Source organism: Osmerus eperlanus, chromosome 14, assembly GCF_963692335.1.
Source record: "Osmerus eperlanus chromosome 14, fOsmEpe2.1, whole genome shotgun sequence".
NCBI classification, from domain to species: domain Eukaryota; kingdom Metazoa; phylum Chordata; class Actinopteri; order Osmeriformes; family Osmeridae; genus Osmerus; species Osmerus eperlanus.
Genome location: NC_085031.1, coordinates 13,031,598 through 13,055,354, shown reverse-complemented (window position 1 = coordinate 13,055,354; position 23,757 = coordinate 13,031,598). Strand labels below are relative to the sequence as shown.

General features: G+C 43.2%; 1 protein-coding gene across 2 annotated transcripts in view; it reads left to right on the top strand.

The window, feature by feature from the left end:
- Positions 1-233: 233 nt before the first annotated feature.
- The window catches only part of nr3c2 (nuclear receptor subfamily 3, group C, member 2), a 56,456-nt gene continuing 32,932 nt past the window's right edge, over positions 234-23,757 (top strand). Inside the window, exons 1-2 of one of the 2 annotated variants that reach the window (XM_062478694.1) lie at positions 234-656; positions 2,992-4,848. In XM_062478694.1, coding sequence (XP_062334678.1) covers positions 3,011-4,848 — 1,838 coding nt within the window. In that variant the 5' untranslated portion in view covers positions 234-656; positions 2,992-3,010. The remainder of the gene's footprint in view (positions 657-2,991; positions 4,849-23,757) is intronic. The other variant, XM_062478695.1, reaches the window with a different exon arrangement.

Here is a 23,757-nt window from a genome sequence, read left to right as displayed (position 1 = left end):
ATTCAATGTAATTAAGTAAAGTTGCCCTATAGCATCGATTAATCGAATGTTTACCGACTGTTCTCAAAAATCCTATTCAAAGAGCCTCCTCCCCTCCCCAGAAACCGAACCCTACTATCCTACTTGAAATAACATGCCCTGTACCCAGCGCAATACCTGCGCTCTGAAGCCTGCCTGAGACCGAGCGCACTCCCCCCTCCCACCTTGTCTCCTCGCCACCTAATTCGGAGTTTGTATTGCACTCGTTGCAGTAGGAGGGTCCATGTGCACAGAATGACGTCGCTCAGCAAGTCCGTCTGACTCCTTCGTTGTTTTTTATCTCTCTTCTATCGGAGGGCTAGAAAATCGCAAATCTGCGAAATTATGTTCGTATTGTGTCAATATCTGACACTGCCGTCCTCTTCGACGCTGTCGTTCGGTCTGTCAAAACAGCGCCTTGCTGTCGTGGATTACGAGTGATACGCAGCTGACTTCTCTGCTTTGAGCTGTCAAACTGAAACTGAAGTGGATTTATTTGCAAGAGTAAATACTATATGTTTGGAGGGAGGGTATTTGGAAGAAGATACAACTATTGCCGTGTCTCTGTGTGCTTGCCCCTCTGGATTATTGCTGCCCAGCAACTCAGCCACCTGACAAGTCTGAATGTCGTAATTAAGGTGAGGACATATTGAAAGGTTTTGCCAGAGATGTAGCCTACATAGAAAAAACTGTCAACATATGTATTTTTAATCCGCAACAACCATTAGCGTACAACTTCATTCAATTTTCTTCACAACGTGATTGCAAAATTTCTCCAGATCTGTCTGTACAACTAAATATTTAACTTTTAAACAACCCCGGGGAACCGTTCCGAATAGGTGACGTATAAGTAAAATGAAAACGGGTTTTTCTCTGTAAAAAAATATTTGAACCTCGTAGGTAATAGCCTAATATGAATGACAATAATAGGAATACATGTACAATATTGATTAGGCCCAATTTGACTTTGTAAAGCATGTTAGTATAGGCTATGCATGCATAATTACAAGGCACTTAAATCATAAATCGCATATTAACCATTTGTAATGTATTCGTTACTGAGGATGTTTTTTTATCATTACTTTCTTCTCCGACTTGACACTTCTCACTGTGTTCTAGCTGTCAACCAAGTAACAGTAGAGGTTCTTCACCATCGCCTGCTAAACTGTCATTTTGTCACCGTGAGGGTAGCCTATAAAACATTACCTGTGGCCGATTTGGCGCGGACCTAGTCATAGTTTATGAAATTCAGTTGCTTGACTGTGCCCGTTATACACGTATGTCACCAACCTATATAGGCTACAGTCCTGTTAATCAAAACAATTGATCAAGCTTTCGTTTAATACTCACTACGTTTTCTGCCTTATTTGCAGTCTTTTTAAGCATCAACGCACTGAAACATTATTACAGAAGGCTACGCTACTTCTATAAGAAACTTTTCTGATCAATTGTGAGGCGTCAACCTACGATGTCAGATATTATCGTCCCAGATAACGTGATAAACTAATGTTATGCTATGGGCATTCAGGGTCAACTGGGCGCAAATGGTGGGTTTGGAGACTTTTTTAAAGTTCAACGGCATTTACGGCGCTTAAAGATATATTATTTTAAAGTTATGTCGCAGATATGTTGTGGCTTTGAGACCTTCTAGAGTGACAGAACAGACGGACCAATCCGTGAGTGGCAAGAAAAAGTTCTTCTCTTTTCATCCAATGGAGAAAAGAGGTGTGGATTTAAAGGAACAGCGTCATGTATTTTAAAGACGTAGTAGCCCACTTGTTTCATTTGCGAAGTGAAAAGCAGATGCTTCCTGAAGTTACCGCCAAGTTAGTACGAATTCAAAAACAGTTGTAAATCCACAAGTGTGCAATGATTGTCAATATGAAAGAAATGCCCATCCTCCCTAGTCACTACTGACACACACACACAGACATGCACGTAAATACTCATTTGTAAAGCAATATTTGAATGTACAAATGGAATAAATGTAATTCAAAATAGAATAAAAACATTGTCTCTATACCAAACTGTATTTGAAAAAGAGCAATATTTGCCAGGTGTCTTGACTGTTCTGGGGCAGGTTCAGAAAACATGTCCCAGCCTGTCATATAAGCAAAAGAAACCTGCGTCTGTGCCTTAGAGATCACAAAAGCCAATACTTCATATCACAATTGTTAGTACTATGACAATGACACTGCAGAAATGGTTAATGAATAAGTCATATGGGCCCATATGGGTCAGGTGTATTTGGGACATCACAACACACGTGAGCATGATTGCCGAAACACTTTGCTATCACACAACATTGTTTATATGTTGAGATGTCAGTGGACCAAAAGGGCAGCCAAGTCAACAATAACACTGACAATGTACACACCTTCAAAGTGTGTGCCAAAGAGAGTCCAACTGCTGCTTAGCCTTTGAATGCATACTACAGTGTGAACAATAGCTTGCATTAGCCAAACCTGAAGTTATATATCATCACTCACAGCAGCATTTTGGTACATGGAATGTTACATGGCATTATTAACAAAGTTCTACTGCAGCCTCTTGTCCAGTTCAGTTAAGTTCTGCCCAGGCCAGGCCAACATTGGCTTGTCCAAGCCTGCAAACAAACAAACACAAACACACCTTTGCAAAGGGTGTTAGATCTCCAAAAACAACTTACACAGAGATGAGTGGTAACCTTAGGGTAACCTTAAGAGCCAACGCAAATAAACAGCAGTGTGGAGAATGTCGAAATTAATTAATCAGAATACCAGTAACACACCTATGATTGAATAACAATTAATAATTGACAGGTTTAATATTCACTGTACTGCATTGAAACTGTATTGTATACATACACACATACACAAACACTGGGTATCATGTTATTATGTAAATATAAAGAGGAAAAATATATAAATTCCTCAATTGCAAATTGTTTGGCCCTTGTTTTCTTACACTCTCCTTTACTTCCACATCTAACAGGTGAATCAATGACCCAGGCATGGAGACCAAAAGATACCAAAGTTTCTTTGAAGGAGCTGACACAGAGAACAGATGGTCCCAGGTCACCAGTGCTATGGACTACTGCAGCAGCGCCGAAGAGTCCAGCCTAGCTAACAGCGACATCCTGATGGACATCGTCAATGTCGGCTGCCCAGCAGGCAACGCTGGGGTTGATTGCAAGAAGAACAACGTCAAGAAGCCGGAGCAGCAGACTCTCCGACTTGGTCAGAATCCGTCAATCGTCCTCCCCCTCTTTAACAACTCCCTCCATGGCCGCAAGCTGGAAATGGACTCCAAGGAGCTTTCCAAGACTGTGGCGGAATCTATGGGCTTGTACATGAACGCAGCCCGGGAGGCCGATTTTGGCTTCAGCCAGCATGGTGGGCAATGCAGCCCGGGAAAGATGTACCCGGTTTGCGGGCGCGCCCTTGAGGACAACCAGTGCATGTCCTCAGGGCGTGTCAAGTTGAAGGCACCAGCGTTGGGCCTCCAGACGGTCCTGCAGCAGTCAAGTGTTAGCCAAGGGGAGCTCTCCTCGGGCCCTCCGATCGTGTCAGCGTCAGCCCAAGTTTCCTCACTGTCCTGCAGCCCCCACACCTCCAGCTCCATCTCCAGCCCTGGAGGCAGCAACAACATGGTGTCGTCCACCACTAGCCCCACGACCTGCTTCGGCCCGGCCTGTTCGTCCATCAGCAGCCCCATCAGCCAGAATCCTGCCGCCATTGGACCGCCGCTTGCCCACGTCCAGCGCAGGAGTTCAGCAACCTGTAGCCCGGCAGAGTCCAGCACGGTGGGCTCTCCACCTCTCACCAGCCCCCTCAATGTAATGAGGTCGCCCATCTCCAGCCCCCAGAGCATGAGCAGTGTGCGCTCCCCGCCATCATGCAGTGCCACCTGCACCATGTCTACCTGCAACATGTCGTCCGTGTCCAGCCCCACTGGGAGCAGTGGTAATAACATCAACTGCAACAGCAATGTAAGACCATCCATCTCTAGTCCCACTATAGGGGGGGCTATGGCCGTGTCAAGTCCGAGGAACTCTTCCTCTACTGGGTTTGGTGTTTCCAGTCCAGCCAGTGGACTGGGCTTGGTCCAGAATGACTCCTGTAGCCCAGAGGCCTCCAGTGGAGACCAAGACTTTAAGTCCTTTGAGTTTCCCAAGGTGGAGAGCGTGGATGGGGAGCTGTTTAACGTAGGCCTGGATCAGATGGGGATGGTGAAGTACATCAAGAATGAGCCTGGGACAGACTACAGGAGCATGTGTCTGGGCACCTCCAAATGCCACGCTGGTGCCGGTTCGCCCTTCATCACACAGATCAAGAGTGAGCCAAACAAAGATGGTGGCTGCATGAATCAGCATCACTTTGGTGAGCAACCGTCCTCTATGAGTCTCTTCCCTGCATCAGAGACAACCTATTTGTCACTGAGGGACAACATTGATGAGTACAGCCTTTCTGGGATTTTGGGACCTCCTGTGTCCTCCATGAATGGCAACTATGAGGCTGGGGTATTTCCCAACAATACCCTGTCCAAAGGGATTAAACAGGAGACCAACGATGGCAGCTATTACCAAGAGAATAATAACGTGTCAACGTCGGCCATTGTTGGCGTTAATTCAGGTGGACACTCATTTCATTACCAGATCGGAGCCCAAGGAACAATGTCTTTCTCGCGGCACGATGTGAGGGACCAGGCCAACCCTTTGTTAAATCTCATTTCACCGGTTGCGGCGTTAATGGAGTCGTGGAAATCTCGACCCGGCATGGTGCAGGGTCCGCTGTCGTCCAGGGGGGAGCCCTACCCAAGCCAGAGCTGCCTGGCAGACAACATGTCAAGGTAAGGAGATGAAGGAGAGAGACAAGCACTCTGGGAACTGTAGTTCCTTAGGCCTGCAGACGGCTTGTCATGAGGATGAATTTTACTTTATTGGCACCTGCCTCGAAGGGGTTATACGGTATAGCTTTGAGATGGTCCTGAAACTTCTGACATAAGTTTACTAGAAGTGGGTGTTTTCTTCACCGTGACTCGATAAATAGGGGTTGACATGGTGTCTGGCTGTGAAACACTGGGGGTTCTTTAGGGCGTTGACTACGGGGTGACTGTTGCCTAATAATAATAACAACAAGGCTTGGGAAAGGCAGCGGGATGTTGGCCAGGGGAACAGGAACTGAGGGATGGAGTCCAGGTCATTGTTACAATACATTAAAAGAGTCCACAACAGCAAAACACAGTGTTCTACTGTAACAGGGAGGCAAAGTTTGAATTGTATCTTTTAGCTGGAAAAACAAAATTGTTGTGCAACGCTAATATCTATTTTAATGGGCCCTTTATGGGAGCAGCATCGTAAATAATGAATGATTGATCCCATGCTTATGTTACTGAACCAATGAAATAATCAGTTCCTTCAAAAGGGTGAAACCCCCAACAAAAACAAACACGCAGAAAGAAAAGAAGTACCAGACAACAATACAGGCTTCTATTACAGAGACTGATCTTGCAGAGTCTAACTTTGACACAGTTGTTGGTTTTTCAGTTAATATCATGTCCTAGTTGCATACAAAGCTAAATGGCGTTCATCACTATTAAGGATGAACCAAAGAAAATCGAACTACCAGGAAATAGACCAAGAGAAACACAGAATGACTTTTGTTGCAGCTGAAGCATGTGAACCAGTTACGTAACATATCCCTTGCAGGGAGAGCCTGCTATTTATTTACAGTAAATCAAAAAGATATGGCTACAGTGTCTGAAGGGGGGTTCTCTAAAAGATTACAATGAATGTCTAATGGTGGTGATATATAGATGATAGTAGCTTATCAAAAAGGGTATAAAGTTGTTCACGACACACTGTAAATTCACTCCCTATAGCATCATTTTGCAGGAAGTATTAAACAAGGCCATAAACGGCATCCCTCTCCTGACTTAAAAAGTTTAAGATGTTTGAGAGAGTTTTAAGAGGAATACATGTGATCTCTTAGAGCCTTTCTGGAATGTTTTACTTGGTGTTCGCTATTTTGGCCAACGTGGTTCAGCTACTAATGACCCCCCACTTCACGACAAGATTCAAAACATCCATAAACATCCACAAACTAATTTGAAATAGGTTACATTGAGGTGTTTGAAATGGAGTGTTCAAGTATGTGCCCCATGTCAACCACCTCAATGGGCACAAAAGGTAACTTACCAACACGTGGAAGCATGTTGAATTTATATTATGGGCTTTGACCAATGCATCAGTTGGTATTAATTATCCACTTTTACTGTATCAGTTGTTGATGCTGTCTAAATATCCTGAGCTTTGTAAAGTATTTACGTATATATAAATTATGCATTTATTTTGCATTCAACCTCTTAACAAAGAGTCCATATTCATTTTTCTAACCATAAATACTTTGGGACATCCTCATGAAATCTCTCCTCTCACCAGTACTTTTATTTAGCTAGTTTGAGCTAATTTTATATAAATTTGCTGCATTATGATCAGCATGATCAATGTGTGTATTACTATTTAGTAGTGTGTGTGTGTCCGGTGCAAGTGTGCGCGTCTGTATGCACACTTAAGCATGTGTGTAATAATGAGATGTGGAGCTGCAATGGGGGAGGAAGGGCGATAAGAAAGAGGAAGGGTGGGGGTGGGATGTGGCCGTTACCTGGGAGGCAATCCATATGGTGAGAGCCAAAGTGATGTTGACGGGATCACTGCCACACTGGTTCTAATGAGATCCAGCTTAGCCCTGATGTCAGACAGGATGGCAGTCAGAGGTGGGCTGTATGGAAGCCAACCAGCCAGAAAGCTGCACACCTACACACACACACACACACACACACACACACACACACACACACACACACACACACACACACACACACACACACACAACTGTGAGAGACATTACCAGAGAACTAAGCACACACCATTGTTGGTCTGCTATGGACTTTCTATGTGGAGATTATTTCAGATTGCTAAAATGCAATGCTCATGGTTAATCCAAAACACTACAGTTATTTTGACACTCTAGCTATAGTTTTTATGAAGTAATGGTAACTATGCTAGACCTGCTTGTTGGAACTGAAATTAAATGTTGATTTAACTTCCATCAATAATTTTTCTTTAGCATTTTAAGAAAAGTATCATGTTTCAAATTGGATTTTTAAAATGGTCAACTATCACATGGGTAGAATGTCTCAGTCAAGAGACATACAGTTGGGTCCTGGACTATAGGTTGACCCAAAGTGCCATTTTATAGTGGCAAACCAGATGGGAAAGTCTGCTTTTTTTCACTGACGGAAACAAAGAAAGGGTGCTAGCCTGTATTTACTTTGCTGTAGTTTCTATAATGCTGTGGCTACCTAGTGGTTAAGTAGTGCCTGAAATTTTCAATTGAGAAAATCTAAAATGGGTATGGATAATTTGTTTTGTGTATTTTGGGATTTAAGCAATATAGTTAAAAAAGGACTTTCATGTGCAGAATTTATGGATTATTTAAAACATTTTATAAAAATCTCTTTCATCCTGTTAGCAAGGTCCTTTGCACTAGGTCTGTGGTTCTCTAACCTCTAGCCTCTCTGGACCTCCTGTCCAGTATGTTTGAGATGTTTCCCCTTTTCCAACACACCTGATTCAAATGAATGGATATAATTCAGCAGAAGCCTGGTAACGACCATTCATTTGAATCAGGTGTGTTGGAAGAGGGGAAACGTCTCAAACATCTCAAACATTCTGGACCCTGAGGACCAGGGTTGGAAACCACTGCACTAGTTACCAGAGGTAGCTCTCAGAGACCAATGCCTGTCTTTTCTTTGTGAAACTAGATAAAGAATCCTTGCTTGTTGACAATCCCACTTAATGTCCAATGTAAGGGAAGTTTAGCTGTGAGCTCAGGACACTGCCCAATAATATTTTGGAATATTACTAACTGCATTTGCCATGAAATAAATTGGAATGGCCCTTTAAACATGTTTGAGTCAGGCAGTTGATAAGCCACCGACATGACAAACACGATGTCACAAGCCATTAAATAACTTCCCAGGCTGCATTTAACCAGTTTCGATAGAGGAGGAGAAAGTACTAGTTGAGTTTTGGACTGGATCGTGCAAGCATATATATCTTATTTTGAGTCCTTCCTCTCCCTGTTGTCTTTAGGCTATACAGTAGAATGTTCATTGTATTTGCGACAAGGTCTTTGAAAAAGCTCAACATTGAAAATACTATCGAAGGTTGTTTTCTTTTTTCACCAGAAAAGAACGCTTTGCACTGGACCTCGTCCAACTCCTAATGTTCTACTGGGGGATGAAAGGGCATACTCTTGAGAGAACACTAATAAGCCCTTAATTGTATGTTCTTCCACTAAATTAATGGATGGCAATGATTTGATTAATTCAGACGCTGCTGGATACTAATATCCAATTAAACCCTGTCCATGGCTCACTGGGGGCTCCCAGTGCATTGTGGGCCGGCAGCTGTGGGGGAGTGGGTGTGTGTGTGTGTGCATGTGAGTGAGTGTGTGGGAGGTGGGTGGTGGTTGCTTGTTTTAGATATGACTGTGGAGGTGTGTGGGTTGAGGGTGCCCAGAGTTTAGGTGGTTTCACCTATTGTGTGCCGGCAGGTGTGTATCTTGTTTTTAGTGTGTGTGTTCATGCAGAGGTGGGGGCGGGGAGGTGATGCTGCCCTAATGAGCCACTTTAGGCTGGTGTCTTTGGTCACGGCCCCTGGCCCCAGGTTATTTGCTTTGGCCACATCATCTTACGTCCTGGTGGAGACATTCTCACCCTGGGTGATTTACGGCCCATTCTGTCAATGTGTAACTACCACTCAATAGTCAATAGTCACTTACATACAGTATATCTTGATCTGATAACTCGACTATCTCTAGGTCACGGTAAGATACAATATCAATACAGTAATGTCTGATTCCAAATAGCATTTTTGGAAACTATGAGGTAGAGATATTTATTTATTTATAGTAGTTAACAAATACGGTAAGCAGGTAGGGACAAAAAGTTTTTTTTTTTTTTACAATATACAGTACTGTAGTGTAGAATGTTACATAATTATTTTCTGAATAATGGTGAGTCAAATAACTAATTATATAATTTGGATTTGGATGTATTTTCTCACAGACAATTGAAACTTTTGATGTATTTTTCTCACCCGCACACACTTGGATGCGCACACACACACGCAGAGCAGAGACATGCAACTACACAGACTCTGCTTGGCATCCTAATAAAAGTGTGGTCACTGTTCGCAATGGCTGCTGGGATACAAGAGCCTGTCCTCACCTGAACCCCTCTCCTGAAACGGCGTCAGGTGACAGAGAGCCAAATTTCCGCTGGATCTCTTCTCAGGCGCAGGTCTAACTTCTATTACCTTTTGCTGACATACGAAGGCTCATCCTCTAGGTCATTAAACTCTCTTATGAAAGACCCGAAACTGAATACGGGCACCACAACAAAGAGTAGTGGATTTTTGTGAAGTTTGAATGCCAGATTGTTTTGTTTTTCACAGCAAGGTGTGGTGGGAAATAGGTGAACAGGCTACTTTTGAGCTAAGGGCATCCCACAATGGTTACCAACAGGAATTTACTTTGTTTACTGTAGTGAAATGTAAGACAGCAAATGTGTCTCAAGAGTGAAGTTCTGGGTTAGCGTTTGCATACCCACTGTATGTGCTTAATTTTAGAAATTTCGTAGAAATGTTATTACCATTTATGGTTAACAATCATACAGGATAAGCTATGAAAAGTATATTTTGTTTAGCTGGGAAGGATTCTTTCCCTTACTCTCTCGTTCTCTGTCAGTGCATCATTGTCTTCCTCGCTGTAATGCATGCCAATGCGCTTCAGTGAACAAACAAGGCATGACTTGATCATTCATGTTTAATTGGAGTTTGTGCAAGTATTCACGTCCAACGACTTATTTCTCCATTTGGCTGGCTTGTTCCGTCCATGGAACAGGACCAATTGACATCTAGGCGGAAATGGATGCCATTAAGGAAAACACTTCAAAAATGCTAATTGTTCCACTTCAGGGGTTAGAAAAGTGGGTCATGCCTGGCTGGCTCAATTAAAGTTAAGGGGGGTGAAGGGGGGCTTTATGTAACGCACACATGCATGCGCAGCGTTCACACAACCCACACACATCTGCACACATGCAGTAGAGCTCCACACACACACACACACAGTACCCTTGAATATGCCTAATAAATCTTTTAAAATGGCATGCGTGATGGCATCGAATGTGACCTAGAAAGACGCAGCGCACAGTCCTGTTTATGGGCCACTACAGAACAGAAACAACAGAAGAGAACTTTGTCCTTGTGTCGGTCTTGTGTCGCACCCATACACATAACAAAGATGACTAGGGTGTTGGTGGAGGTGGGGGCCTTCGGTGAAATCCCTGTTAATCATGGCTCACCCAAAATTGAAAAAAAGACCCCTTTCTTATTATACAATGACAGACAGGATCGAAATACAGCGTGTCACATTCAGCCGCACATTTAAGCTAGTAAGTAAACTTGTTTGGCAGGAAGTCATTGCCCCTAACAACTGAAGAGGCGATGAAATAGCATCTTTACTGCGGTGGATTTTGTTCTAAACTTAACGCCACACCTTGTCTAACAGTGGCCCAGGGTTATAGATGCAGGTTAGGAGGTTGTAGGGTACCTATATGACCGATACTGGACCGAATCAGAACGCAGATTTCGGTGCCACTTAAATTCCTGAGCTGTTGATTGAAATATTTGCCCACTGGTGCATCATCAGCATTTAGGCAAGTGTGAGGTAAGAGTATTCAGGCAACATTGAGGCTGTAGCATTCAGACTCGCAATTATATAGTTATATAATTATACTCAAAACATAGCTATTGGTTTCCAGAAAGTTGTCATTTTGGTAGTTGTTACATCATGCATGGAATAGTGGTTTATATTTGTTCCCGTGCTTCCTGGACTATCCGAGTAACTTGTACAAACAACTGAACAAAGAAACAAGAAGCTAGCCAATGGCAAGCCAGCTTCCACACTGGGATATTTGTGTTTTCTGTTTACAGTCTCAACTTCGCACTCTCATCCAGCCTGACCCATAGCTCGAGGAGATACTCAGATCTGGCAACCGGTGATGATTGTGAAACCTGGCAACCTCCCTTCTGGTTTTACTGCACTGTACTGTACCTGGCACAGGCGAGACATTCCTTGTTTACTGTCTGCTTTTGTTTGGACTGCTTGCATCGACTAGGCCACAGACAGCTGGAATCTCTCATTTGAGTAGTTTAGCTTTGGATTTAGCCTGTCGCACATTCATTTTGTGTTTGGAATGTAGTGGCAATTGTTTACACACATTTCAGGCTAGAAGGGTTACCTCAAACAATGCACAAATAGTCATCATAACAGTAAATACAAAAATATACATACATTTTATATTGTATATATTTCTTACATTTTCTTAGCAAATATTTTTTTCCTCTCAGCTGTCAGTACTGTTTTTGGTGTTAAATACACATTTGCAGTTCACAGTGATCATTGACAAAACTGTGTGACATTTAACTTGGGTAAAACCATGGAGCTCCTTCTCTAACATGCTTCATCTGGATTTACATGAAGTCTTTTTTTGCAGAACCTCTGATTGTGCCATTTGATCCGAACATAAAGTCAAGTGATAACTCTTCCAGAATAAATCTTACTAATGTAAAGGATCACTTCATTGGCATTTAGGGCAGATCATTTGTATATAATTAGATTACTATTTGCACACTCTATTTTCCCTGTGCCGGGCTCTCAGGCCTCTGCTGTCAGTCCAGTCTGCCTTTCCTCCATGGCACATGGGCTGGTATGGTGTATATATGCTAAATTATCACTGCACCCAGGGTGTCTGCAGCAATAATCTTAGACCAAGCACAGGCCTGATGTTCATTAGGGTTCACAAGGAAGCATGGTTGAGTGAGAGGACTCCTTTGTGTTAGTTTCAATAGCAAATAAGGATATTATGCCTCATTGCTTGTTTAAAATCTGTAGTTTCTCCTTCTATCTGATGCACACATACAGGACAGTATAGCATATTAGCAGTATATCACATCCTATTCCATGTCATTTATTTAGCGCAAGAACATTCCCAGTCTAATTTTGGATAATCTACACATTCTTTCAGTCATACATCCACTTTCTTACATGGCTGCCCTCCATGGCCCTGGTTTGTTATGAGGGCAAAAAAGAGGAAGAGAAGGAAGAGGTGGGGAGAGAGGAGGATGTTTTCCTTCATGCCGTGGAGCGTCCGACATGCCTGGAGTTCCTCACTCCATTCCAGCGTGTTTATGACCAGCCCCCCCGGGCCCCGGTGACATGCGCGGCCGTCGCCGCATACATTTTTTTTCTTCTCTTCCTCTCAACGTTCCTTGTCACCATGCATCTGTGTCAGTCAGTAAAGGAGGAGAGGCGTTTAGATGCATCCTTCTATCTGCCCCCCCTCCCCGTCCCCCTCCCTCCACCTCTCACCCCCACCCCTCATCATGGGGACCAGGTAACCTGTTTGGCAGGTCGGTGTCAATGGGTGCACTGACGCTCTGCTCCATGGGACTTGTTGCATTGAGAGGCGTTTCCCGAGTTAAACAAAGAAAGTAGGCAAGGGACAAGAGTGGGAGGGGGGAAAAGGTGTTCTACATTACGACCAACACCTTAAACCCCCATCGCCCAATGACAGGGGGCCGTGCCACCCTGTGCGGAACTTAACGTGACACCTGCTCTCTGCCACCCTGTCCTCTCCCATGAGGTTGTCTGTCATGTGAGCTGGCTCTCATCGTTCCTGCGTCCAAACACTGGCACGGTCATGGTGGGGGTGATAGGACACCTTTGAGGAGTCTGTATATCCTGCAGTGTCTTAACCACCACCACAGGCCCTGCGCCAGGCACCGATTTGCGTACGTTGCTTTGGGGGGGGGCACGTTTTTATTTATTTATTTATTTTACAGCCTATGGTAGCATAGTAGGTCAACTTTTCACCTATAATCCAACTCCGGCACAAAAAGGTGACAAACCGTATTATTTAGAATCTCACAAGCTAATAAATAGGCCAGCTGAGCAGGTTGCCTACCCAACGAATAATACAGCGACAATAATTTTATAATTTAATTTATTTAATTGTCTTCATTTTCAAACAAAAAATGATTACCGAAACGGAGCGCAGCACAGCAGCGCAGCATCCAGCAACCACGAAAAGGGCCTACCAACAGCTATAGCTGTAGGCCCTATGTTGAAAAGTATTTTTTTTGTATTCAGTGCCATATTACAATATAGTTAGAATATAATTTATTGTTTTGTATATCCATATTGAAGGTCCTAACATGTACAAAGTCATCTGAAATCGCAGAAGATATTATGAGTAAAGACATGTTTCTTAATATGTGTTGTCAATGTTGTCAATAAAAGTCTAAACTTTTTTTCCCACAAAGAATTTGTTTGTAGCAGTAACGTGAGTTATTTCAGGAAAGAATTATGTGACCGGTTAGATAGTTAGTTATCATACCTAGCGATAGCGTATTTCGACAGATAGCTAGCTAGCTGCAAGCAGCTTCATTTACTTCGGTGCAGACATATGTGTGGGTCTCCCACACTTTTTAATCCACAGCCGGCACCTTTCCTCCTGTGTTTTGGACTTTGGAAAAACATTTTTTACATGTGATAAGTGACTGACTGGCTCGTTCGTCCGTCCGGCCCGGCACCCCAAGGCCCGCCCATAGCGCCGGGTCTGCACCACCACCACATACATACACACACACGCTTCTAGCAGAAATTGGACGTTACATTTGCCACCAACTCGTTAATCCCATTCCAGTGACCCAATGTTCAACAAACATCGTTACCCTGCGTGTGTGTGTGTGTGTGAGCAGCTGCCATGGGGAGTATATGCACAGTCCAGGTTCCGTTTTCACCCCTGGCCAGGAATGGGGTCACAGACATTCTATACCCAGATGTTCTGAAAACCAACCCTGTGATTTCACTAACCCATTGCGAACTTAGAGTGCGTCACAAACACAGACACACACACTTCTCATGAACTATGTACTCCATTCCAGCGCAACAGTACTCAATTATTTTGTGAGACATTTCAAAACAAAGTATCTTCTAAAATACTATTACATTTCTCCCTTTTTTAATTGTGTTGTTGTGTTATTCATTAAGGAAACCAGATTCCAGATTGTAAGCAGAAACCTGCCTGGAAAATGTAAGTTGTCTCTAGAGCCTTATAAAAATAACAGCCGACCGGTTTAAGTCCTGTTCTCTCCAGGGTGTGCACTAACGTTGGTTTAGATCCCCTTCTGCGCTCAGATTAAGACACACTCTTCAATGACCTGTCGTTTTCACAGGGTATACATGTGTATTGTGTTGAAATCAAATAGGAGAGGAGAACATTTCAAAAAAGCACCAAAAAGTATAATAAAGACGCAAAACAGCCACGCTTAACAGCACCCCCCCCCCCACACACACACACACACACATACATATGCAGTGATTACCCTGGAACTGAGCCAAAATCATCAAGAGCAAACTGCCGTACTGCATGGAATGACAGTCTGTCAGAAAAGAAGAAACAGATACTCATTCATATTCGCTCGAGTGTCCAGTCTTTACATTTTTGATTTGAGCAGTGATCAGCCGTATTAAGGCCACAGGGGGTCGAGTGTTCACCTCATGCCAGGTACATGAGCAGGAGAGCGATCTGCTCTGCATGTTTTATGTAGTTCTTTGCGGAGGAAACCCGGAGGAAAGCTTGGGATGAACATGCAAACTCAACAGAAATAGGGCCAGGAGACAGCCCACCTAAGCCCCTCCCCCCCCCCCCCCCCCAAAAAAAAAAAAAATACAATAGGCTTACTTAGTTAAGGTCCCTCTGCAGTTAAAGATGGACACACACACAGCTATGATGATACTGGGCAGAGTTCATGAACCTAATGTCTATCATCACATGTTGTGTTGGTGCTGACATCTGGAAAAGGACTTTACCAGGATGAAGCATCTCACAGTTTTTTTTGGCAACAGGTACCCTGACTATGGCTGTTGATGCCGTATATTTAGGATTTTTTCCTGAGACTAGACAGCTTCTGTGGGGTGGTATCAAATAGTGTATCTGTTAGCAACCATGGCCTAGCAACCCCGGAGCAACAACCTTGCGATGGCCCACTAATGTTAGGAAAAAAAAAGAATCCAGGGATTTTTCAAATCTACAATTATCCTGTTTGTACTATCATTCTATGGTCATGGGGAATTGGTTTGCGGAAGAGTCTAGGCAAATGTTTCACTGCAGTCTGTGCTGCCTGGGTATATTGGAGAGGGTTAAATACAGAGCACAATAACAGATAATGCACCATCTTTTCGCCTCATAAAGAGGGTGTTACATTGTCTTCGGTGACTTTGACGATGTTCGATGATGAATGCGTTCTGTCGTTCCTGTGACTTGGCCTTGATTGACCTATCAGTGCGGTGTATGAATGCCAATGTGGCGCTGCATTTGCCTACACAGTGTCTTAATGTACAGGACATTGGAAGGATGAATACAGTTATTCTGGCTGGACACTTTTCGTGAAGAGAAAGCACAGTGATTATATGTTTCCAGTTTGTGTGGTCCCAGCAGGGAGTAGGTAAGACAGAAAAAAACTCTACCAAAAGGGTGTAAATCCTGGCATGGTGTTTGATACATTTGAGTCCTTTATAATGTTTATTCAGATTACACTTGTTGTTTTCATACAGTGAAACAGTTCAAACTACAGAACTGAGTGAAATCTATTACTGAATATTCAGCAGTATACCGTAATTATTTGTAAAATACTATTTTATAGAATGCCAAACACATTTTATATTTTTATTTCGATAGTAGATTTAAAACGATTGCTTTTCTTTTTCACAGAAAATTTATGCAAGCGCAGACTCAGCTATTTTGTTATAGAAAATATATATTTTGTGACCAACGCTATAATATAGTTTTTTGCGTGGCAAAAAACTGTTTGATTGCGGCCATTTAAGTCTGAACAGTCGTTTAAGATGATTTGAGGGAAAATTATAACTGCACAGGGAAGTCGCATATAAAAAGGAATTGTTTGATTTATATCACTGTTGGAAAGAAAATCTTTAGATAGAGACAATAATGTTTTAGATTAAGAATCATCAAGCTAAACAGCTCACTAAAGTGAGGAAATTGATATTCCAAAAGAAGAAACATTCTTTGTCAACCGAGTGGAAATCTAGGCAAGAATGAAAATAGTGGCCCAGTAATCATCTATGTACTGTAAGTGTGTCTAGCGTGTCTAGGAGTGACTGTAGACAAAGAAAGGGGATTTAGAGCCGAGCACTGAGCAGGCCATGGTGAGGTCAAGGACTATCCATCTAGACACACAGTAATGGTGATTCCCTAAACAGAAAGTATTGGCGCGACACATCTCATAACTCCTGCATTAGTACAAAGCACCATACAGCTCTGCATTGTACAGTGAGTCCTCCTGTACATCCCCTGGAATCTACCCTGAGGGAGAGAGAGACCGACCTCTTGTTGACCTCTTCTCCCTTTGCCTATATTTAGGCACTATAAGAGGTTTAAGCACGGAAATTAATAGTTGTCTCGCTACAGTATCCACGCCTTCTGTGCGTCGACATCTCCATGTGTAAACACATTCAATTCTCCTTGCCATCTGTCAACCCACACTGGTTCCGCTAAATGTAATGAGATTAAAGTAACGGAAAATGTTTCACCTTTTGAACCATAAGGGACATCCTACATAATAGAACTAGGACCTTGTGTAAAGGCCAGCTACTGTGAGATTATCTCTGTCGAGGGACAAACAAATCAGCTGTGTGACGGGTCATCTGGGCCGGCTGTAGGAGGGGGCTCCAGAGGAGTAGGGGGCGCCAATTGAGGATTCACATAACCGTTATAAGTGACCTTAATGAGTATTAATGGATGCAACTCAGAGTTACGGCAATACAAATGGAAGTGTGTTTATTGGTGTGTGTGTGTTGGAGGGGGGAGAGGGAGAAACAGTGGTATATGGTACAGTGTATATGCTTTAGATAAACAGGAGGGGGAAGTGCTTACCAGACACCCTTAGGCTGGAGGACAGTGGAGTGTCATGTGGGCAGCTGTGTCTGCAGTCCTTCCGTCCTCACCGTGGCCAGTTCCCAGTCACGCAGCAGACTCTGGAGCTAATTTAACATTACATCTACATAGACACAGTGGTGTAGAAGCACTGTGGATATATGTGGAGTGTCATTTTCTTTTGATAAGGCTGTGTTGGTGCACCGGGTCCCACATTGAAGACACACAAAAAGATTGTTGTTATTACAGTGTTCAGCACATGGATAGCGTCATTGTTAAAGTATTGCTGTACATCAGAAGAACTGTATGTTCAAAGTGTAAGCCAAACATCGCGTAGTAGTGTGTCACAGTTGTAAAGCAAACAACAGCTTTCATAGCCACAGACTGGCAGACAGACAGACACTCTTTTTGCAAACAGACAGACAGACACGTGTTGCAGACAGACAGACATTCTTGTTGTCCCCCCCCCCTTGTCCTCAGACAAGACAAGAACAAGAACCTGCCATGACCGTCATCATTTCTGGCCTGTCCCCTGTTTTGGACACTTAAACAAGTACAGGTACAGGTACTTAGCTTTTTACCTTTGTATATAAATGAAGAAAAAAGTAAGTAGAAGCAAGCAAGCAAGTAGAAGCCTATGAATATTGTTAAATCATCGTCCAAGTACTAATCTGGCAAAGTACATCCTACATGTAGACTACGCCCATCCAGTAGCCCACCAAGCCCTGGCATTGGGCCACAGGCAACCGCCATTCATGTTCGGCCACACACAGTCCGCAATGCTCATGCCACACAATGTTGGTAATAAAAACCAGGTGGTAGGAGGCTGCAGGTCCATGTAAGTGACTGCAGGTCCACCACAGTCACTTACATGTCTTGACAGAACAAGGATGGGGGGGGGGGGCGGGGGTAGGGGGGTCTGGTTCAAAGTAAAGACCCTACAGGGCTCTGTTCCAGCTGTTTCTCAGCCCACAGAGCTAACTTAGCATCAATCACAGGTTCTGCCAGTCGGTGTAAATGGGTTAAGCGAAAATGTTTCTTAAACATTTTTCTCATAGATTCCTTGAGACTCCCTGCGTTTGCCATAATTGGATTGAATGGGGGCCTACATTGGCCTACATACGTATTTATATTGTACTTAGGACTCTTAATGCGAATGACACTGATCTGATGAGACTGACATTTAAGCTCTTAAATCCGCAGGCCTGTTATGCGGGCTTTGGAGACACGGAAGGAGGGACAGAGCGAGAGAGACAGAGAGAGAATGAAAAAAGGCTAGAGAGAGAGAGAGAGAGAGAAAGAGAGAGAGAGAAATAAAGTCTTGAGGAAGAAAGAAAAAAAGACCCAGATATTAACATTATACTGGAGGGGGTTTTGTGTTTGAAGACCCGTTAACGTGTCAATTACAATGTGTCATTTTCATCAACATCTCGCTGGCCCGGTGCATCAGAGGTGCTTTGGGCTCGCGCTCAATTCTCCCGCTATGCCTGAGAAAATACAAGGTGCTGAAACAGGTTCCTCTGCAACTTCGGGACGTTTTTTTCTTCACTGCTGCTGCTCGAACTTGAGAAAGTATGCTAAGTACTGCCAATATTTATTCACTTGACCTAGAAACTGAGCTGGACTGCAGTCCTAGCAAAGCTGCATACATAGTCTGGGTTCACACAAGTCATATACAGTGTGATATGCTCACTCCCTGTGCAGCTTATTGAAAGGTAGGTTACGAAAGCTGACTCGCTCCAAGTCAATATTCATTTTGCAATGTGCAGAATTCTTTTTACCAGAGCTTGTTTACCAGAGCATGATCCAGAGGATTAACCATGAGCTACATGCTAAATAAAGTTATGTGTGATTTTAGTTTGATCACCACAACTTAATAAAAATAACGTAAAGTATACTGCTTTGTAATCCTATTCAGAAACATGTGACAGTCATTTTTGATACTGAAAACTACTGATTTGATACACCCTTATAATTACCTTGGGACTAACAATGGACTATTTTTTTTCCACCATCTTGTGTGTTACTCAGTTTGTTTTCAGATTATTCAATAATCCAATTATCGCTGCAAGGCTTTCTTTAGCCAGCCCTTGAAGTGTTGAGCGAAGAGCAATTCATTCAATATGCAAGGAGTGGAAGACAAAGAGAGAGCGAAGGAGGAGGAGAAAATGAGACAAGGAGAGCAAGTGAGAGATGGCGATAGAAAGTTGAAGACTGAAGGTGAGAGTGAGATTGAGAGGGATTTGGGAAACAAAACAACAGCAGAGTTAGAGAACGAGAGTTAAAACATGGGGGAGGTTAGGAGTGGAGAGAGAGGGAGAGAGAAGCCAAAGTTACCTCCACGAATGCACTGACCTTGTGCACATTACATTAGTTTTCCCACTCAAGAAGACTTAACCTCTGTCAGTCACCCATTTCTGTGCCACTAAGAAAGCCGATTGATTTGAGCAGCCCTGTGTGGGGGAAGTGCATTGTTGGCTGCTGGCATCAAAAGAAAATTGTTGTAGACTTTGGTATTACCCATGAGTTCCAAAACAGGGTTTGGCTAAATGCTGGCATGTAGTTGAATAACAATTGAGAAAGGGACAGAAATATTTACAGTCAGGGTGCCCAGCTGGCCTCCCGGGAAGAGTGCGTACCACTAAAGCTAATACCTAAACGCAGGGGCCTGGTTTGGATTCCGGCCCATTCCAGAAGTTCTTACCTTCTCTTTCTCTCTCTCTCTCTCTCTCTCTCTCTCTCTCTCTCTCTCTCTCTCTCTCTCTCTCTCTCTCTCTCTCTCTCTCCCTCTCTCTCTCTCTCTCTCTCTCTCTCTCTCTCTCTCTCTCTCTCTCCATTTCCCTGTCTCTCTCCTACTGTTTATATCAATCTAAATGAAGCCAAAATAACCAACAATTATTTTATTTTTTTACAATAAAAGGAATATTTTGTCACTTATAATATTAGAGATAGAGTAGCCTTCACTCTCCAAACTGATCTGGTAGGGTATGTCACTTTTCTTTCCATAATAAAACAAAGAATTACCTCCCTTGAGTAAAAATAAAAATGGAACTCCATTGAGTGCTGTTGTAGGATTTCTAAACCAATTAAATCTGCAGTGAGTGTGCTCCATGATGGGTTGCCGATGGCAAGGGAACCAGACAAATTCATTTATTCCGCATTTCCTCCTCGTTAATAACAGCTGATGCTATCATAATAAAGCAAACAGTCTTTAAATAGAGCTCTATGCAGTGGAGTCTAGTCAGGGTACAAGTAGGACAGTCGTATCTGTTGATCTGTCAACGTTGCTACCATACATTTAGGGGGTTTCTTTTGCTTTAGCTACGCGCTAAAATTGATGAAAATATTGGGTTTCTATTCATGGGAGGCATATTGCTTCGACTCAACTGTAACCAGTGGTAAACAACTGCTGACACCAACCCTATTCTGTATAATGTACAGCAGTAGCATGTCGTTAAGATGAAGATGAGGAAATTACCTTGGACTACTCAATCCAAGAATGGATTGAGTAGTTCAACACTTTAGAGTCAGGATTTTTTCCCTAATGTCATGTTTGACAGACCAAGGGACTCAGACTGCAGGAGTGTTGAGAGAATGGTGGCAGAGCGTGTGTGTGCGTGCAGGTAAGAACGGACATTCCCAACCGACAGATGAGATTTAGGGAGTACACATTCAAGGAAGAGGTAGGAGGGGTTAGCAATACTGTAGGTAGCCTATACTTTCACTGTTGTCTCTGTTGATCTTGATCAATACATATGCAGACAAATGACAAATGTACTGATTAATTCAGCTGCTTTTCTCTAATAGTGGGTTATTTTGGATATTTTGATGATTTAATACAATCTCATAACTATTTATTTGCCCTTATGCAAAATAGGAAAAAGTTGTTTTAAATCTTCCAGTAAAAATAGCTAATTTTACTATGCTCTTGAGAATGTATGTATTTTGACTGCAAAATATCCTAATGTAGCTAGCGAAGCAGCAGTTCAAAATTAATTGACAACACTGTATGTTGCCTTGGTATACTCATACTGTATGCAATTCTCCTACTAGCATTACTCTCAAACTGCTGAGAAAAGCCAAGAACTTATGTAGGTTCACACATTTTCTGCATTTGCATATGCTTAAGAGAAAAAATGGTATAGATAGCTAGTGCAGTTCACCAAAGACAACAGGTTCCATCATTGTAACGAACCATACAATACGTGCATGGAAGTACAGTGTGCACTGTGCAAGCCAATGCTTGTTGAGGGACTGGGAGCTGCTAAATGGAAAATATGACCTTCAAGTTCCCTGGAGATGCTTTTTATGCAGTTGGACCTGTTCAAAAGCTCACTGCCACCTCCCTCTGGGTTGGCTGGAGTAACCGGAGTGCGTTTGTGTTGTGTGTGTGCTTTGGCTGACGATCCCAGCGCAGGAGCCTAACTTACACTCTAACACAGTGTTTTGACAGGGTTTATTTGGCAAACCACTATGGACGGATAGGGCCCTAGGGGCGCGAAGTCCACAGAGCTGAAGAAGTGCTGTCTCTGTAGCTGTCAATGTATTATAACATGGTTCCAAAAGAAGCACTTGGTCTAAGGACCAGGTAGGGTTAGCTGATAGTTTGACACATTCATGCAGAATAGCCCTCAATCCCTCCCATTGTCCTCTCTTTGTAGCAAGGTCTCCCATGATCCAATTAGGGCTTTATTCACCGCAGTAAAGCCAGTCATTAACAACATTGCGCTTCGCAACGTGTAGCGGAGTTGTGAATAGAAACATATTTTCTTCCGCACAAAAGCTCCCTCTTTTCAAAAGGAAATCCTTTGTTCAGCAGACAAATACAGTTGGACTGACGTTAAAGCACTCCCAAGCTCTATTGAGACTAAACTGCTACTCACAAATAGTAATTAATATGACCAGAAATCCACACTGACCAAAAGCTCAGCAGAGCATCACCTTGTAGGAAGTGGGCCATCACAAGATTGAAAAGGTAGAAAAAGTACAAAATCTGACTACTCCCAAAAGTGCACCACCTTCTCTACCATACTCCCTTCTTCTGAAAGTGTACACATGTTGTCCTGCGTTCTGGACAGGGGATGGCTCTTGAAAATACATGTTTTGTTCTTACCCATTTAAACAAAGGAACCCACACATCTCCTAAATTCCTCCATTCTGCCTTCACACCCAAAACCTGTCTACTGTTTCTAAATATTTATGAGGAAAGCAGAAGATGTCTTGTATTTACGTTCATCCTCACACATATTATATGGTTCGAACAATGAGATGTAGTGTGTGCAGAAGACAGCGAAGAAAGAAGGAGGAGAGGTGGGAGCAAAAAAAATAAAAACTCTGAATTGACAGTATTTCTCCTTGGATGGAAAATGTGGGGAGATATTCTGGGCCCCGGGAGTGTTTGGTTGGGCGAGCGTTTTATTTGAACAGGGCGTCAGGAGCTGCAAAGCCTGGTGTTATGATTCATTAAAAGTGCGACGTGATAGGAATTGTGATGCAGTGGGGATCAGCTGGGGAGACTTGGACTGGATGTGTATGTGTGAGAAAGTGAGAAACAGAAAGTATGTGTGAGTACAGGGACAGCTTTACCAGATCATTGTGTTTTAGGTCGTTACATAACATGATGTTCTTCTACTAGCTATTTCTATTAATCAGTCGTTGTAGCACAGAGAAAGACACAGAGATTGAATGCATACATGCACAACTATGTAAACTCACAAAGCATACCTACTGTGCAAGAGTACCTCTACTTCCCATAAAGACATGGTTAGATAAGGAGTCCAACTGGGAATGTTGGCTCTCTATGCCTCCAGTACACTCTGAACTGCAGGGTTACACGGTGCATGCAAAGACCACACCTCACAGCAACTTACCATATTCTTTGATTTATATTGAAATCCACACCCCCACCCCACTTTGGTCCTCCAGAACCAGTATATTGCCAAACAAGCTTGCTTTTCCTGACCACTCTCCACGCTACCGTGCTAACGTTGCTGACATCACTAAGTACTGGCGCCCCGGCCCCTCCCAACAAGGTGACACGTTTTCCCGCCTCCGACAGAGGTGGCTTCTTGAATCATGAATATATATCTATAGCCAGGGGTTTGTAACCGTGGCCATGCCATTACCTGGGCTCAAGGTTAACTTGATCATTGCTATTTTTACCCTATCGTTGGTCTTCAAGGTTCTTCTGTGAAGGGGCATAGACGTTCTCTGTGGGGGGCGGAGGAGGATGAGTACTTTTGTAGTTGTAATAAAGTACATATGTACTGTGAGGCTTTCAATCACACTGAATAGTCAAAATGATGTGTCCCCTGAATCAAACACATACAGTAATGCTGACTTATTTTACATCCGATTTGACAGTGGTTCCAAATCTCTTGGCTCCCTCCTTAGAAAGATTCGGAAAACCGGGATAGGCAGCATTGCCCCTTTAGGAGAATGCATGGAGTGCGTTCTTGAAATGCATCTCCCCCATTACCCTCCACCCATCACTGTTCTCTCTCTCTGTCTCTGCGCATGGCCCACACATGTGCCCCTACATTATGTGTGAGGCGGTGCGTGAACGTGTACTCCGACCATCGAGATACGCCCGCTGTGTGCCTGGGTAGAGCTAGGATTTGCAGAATGGCACTGCCCAGGCTCAGGGTGCTGCCAAACGGGCGAGGCACCAGG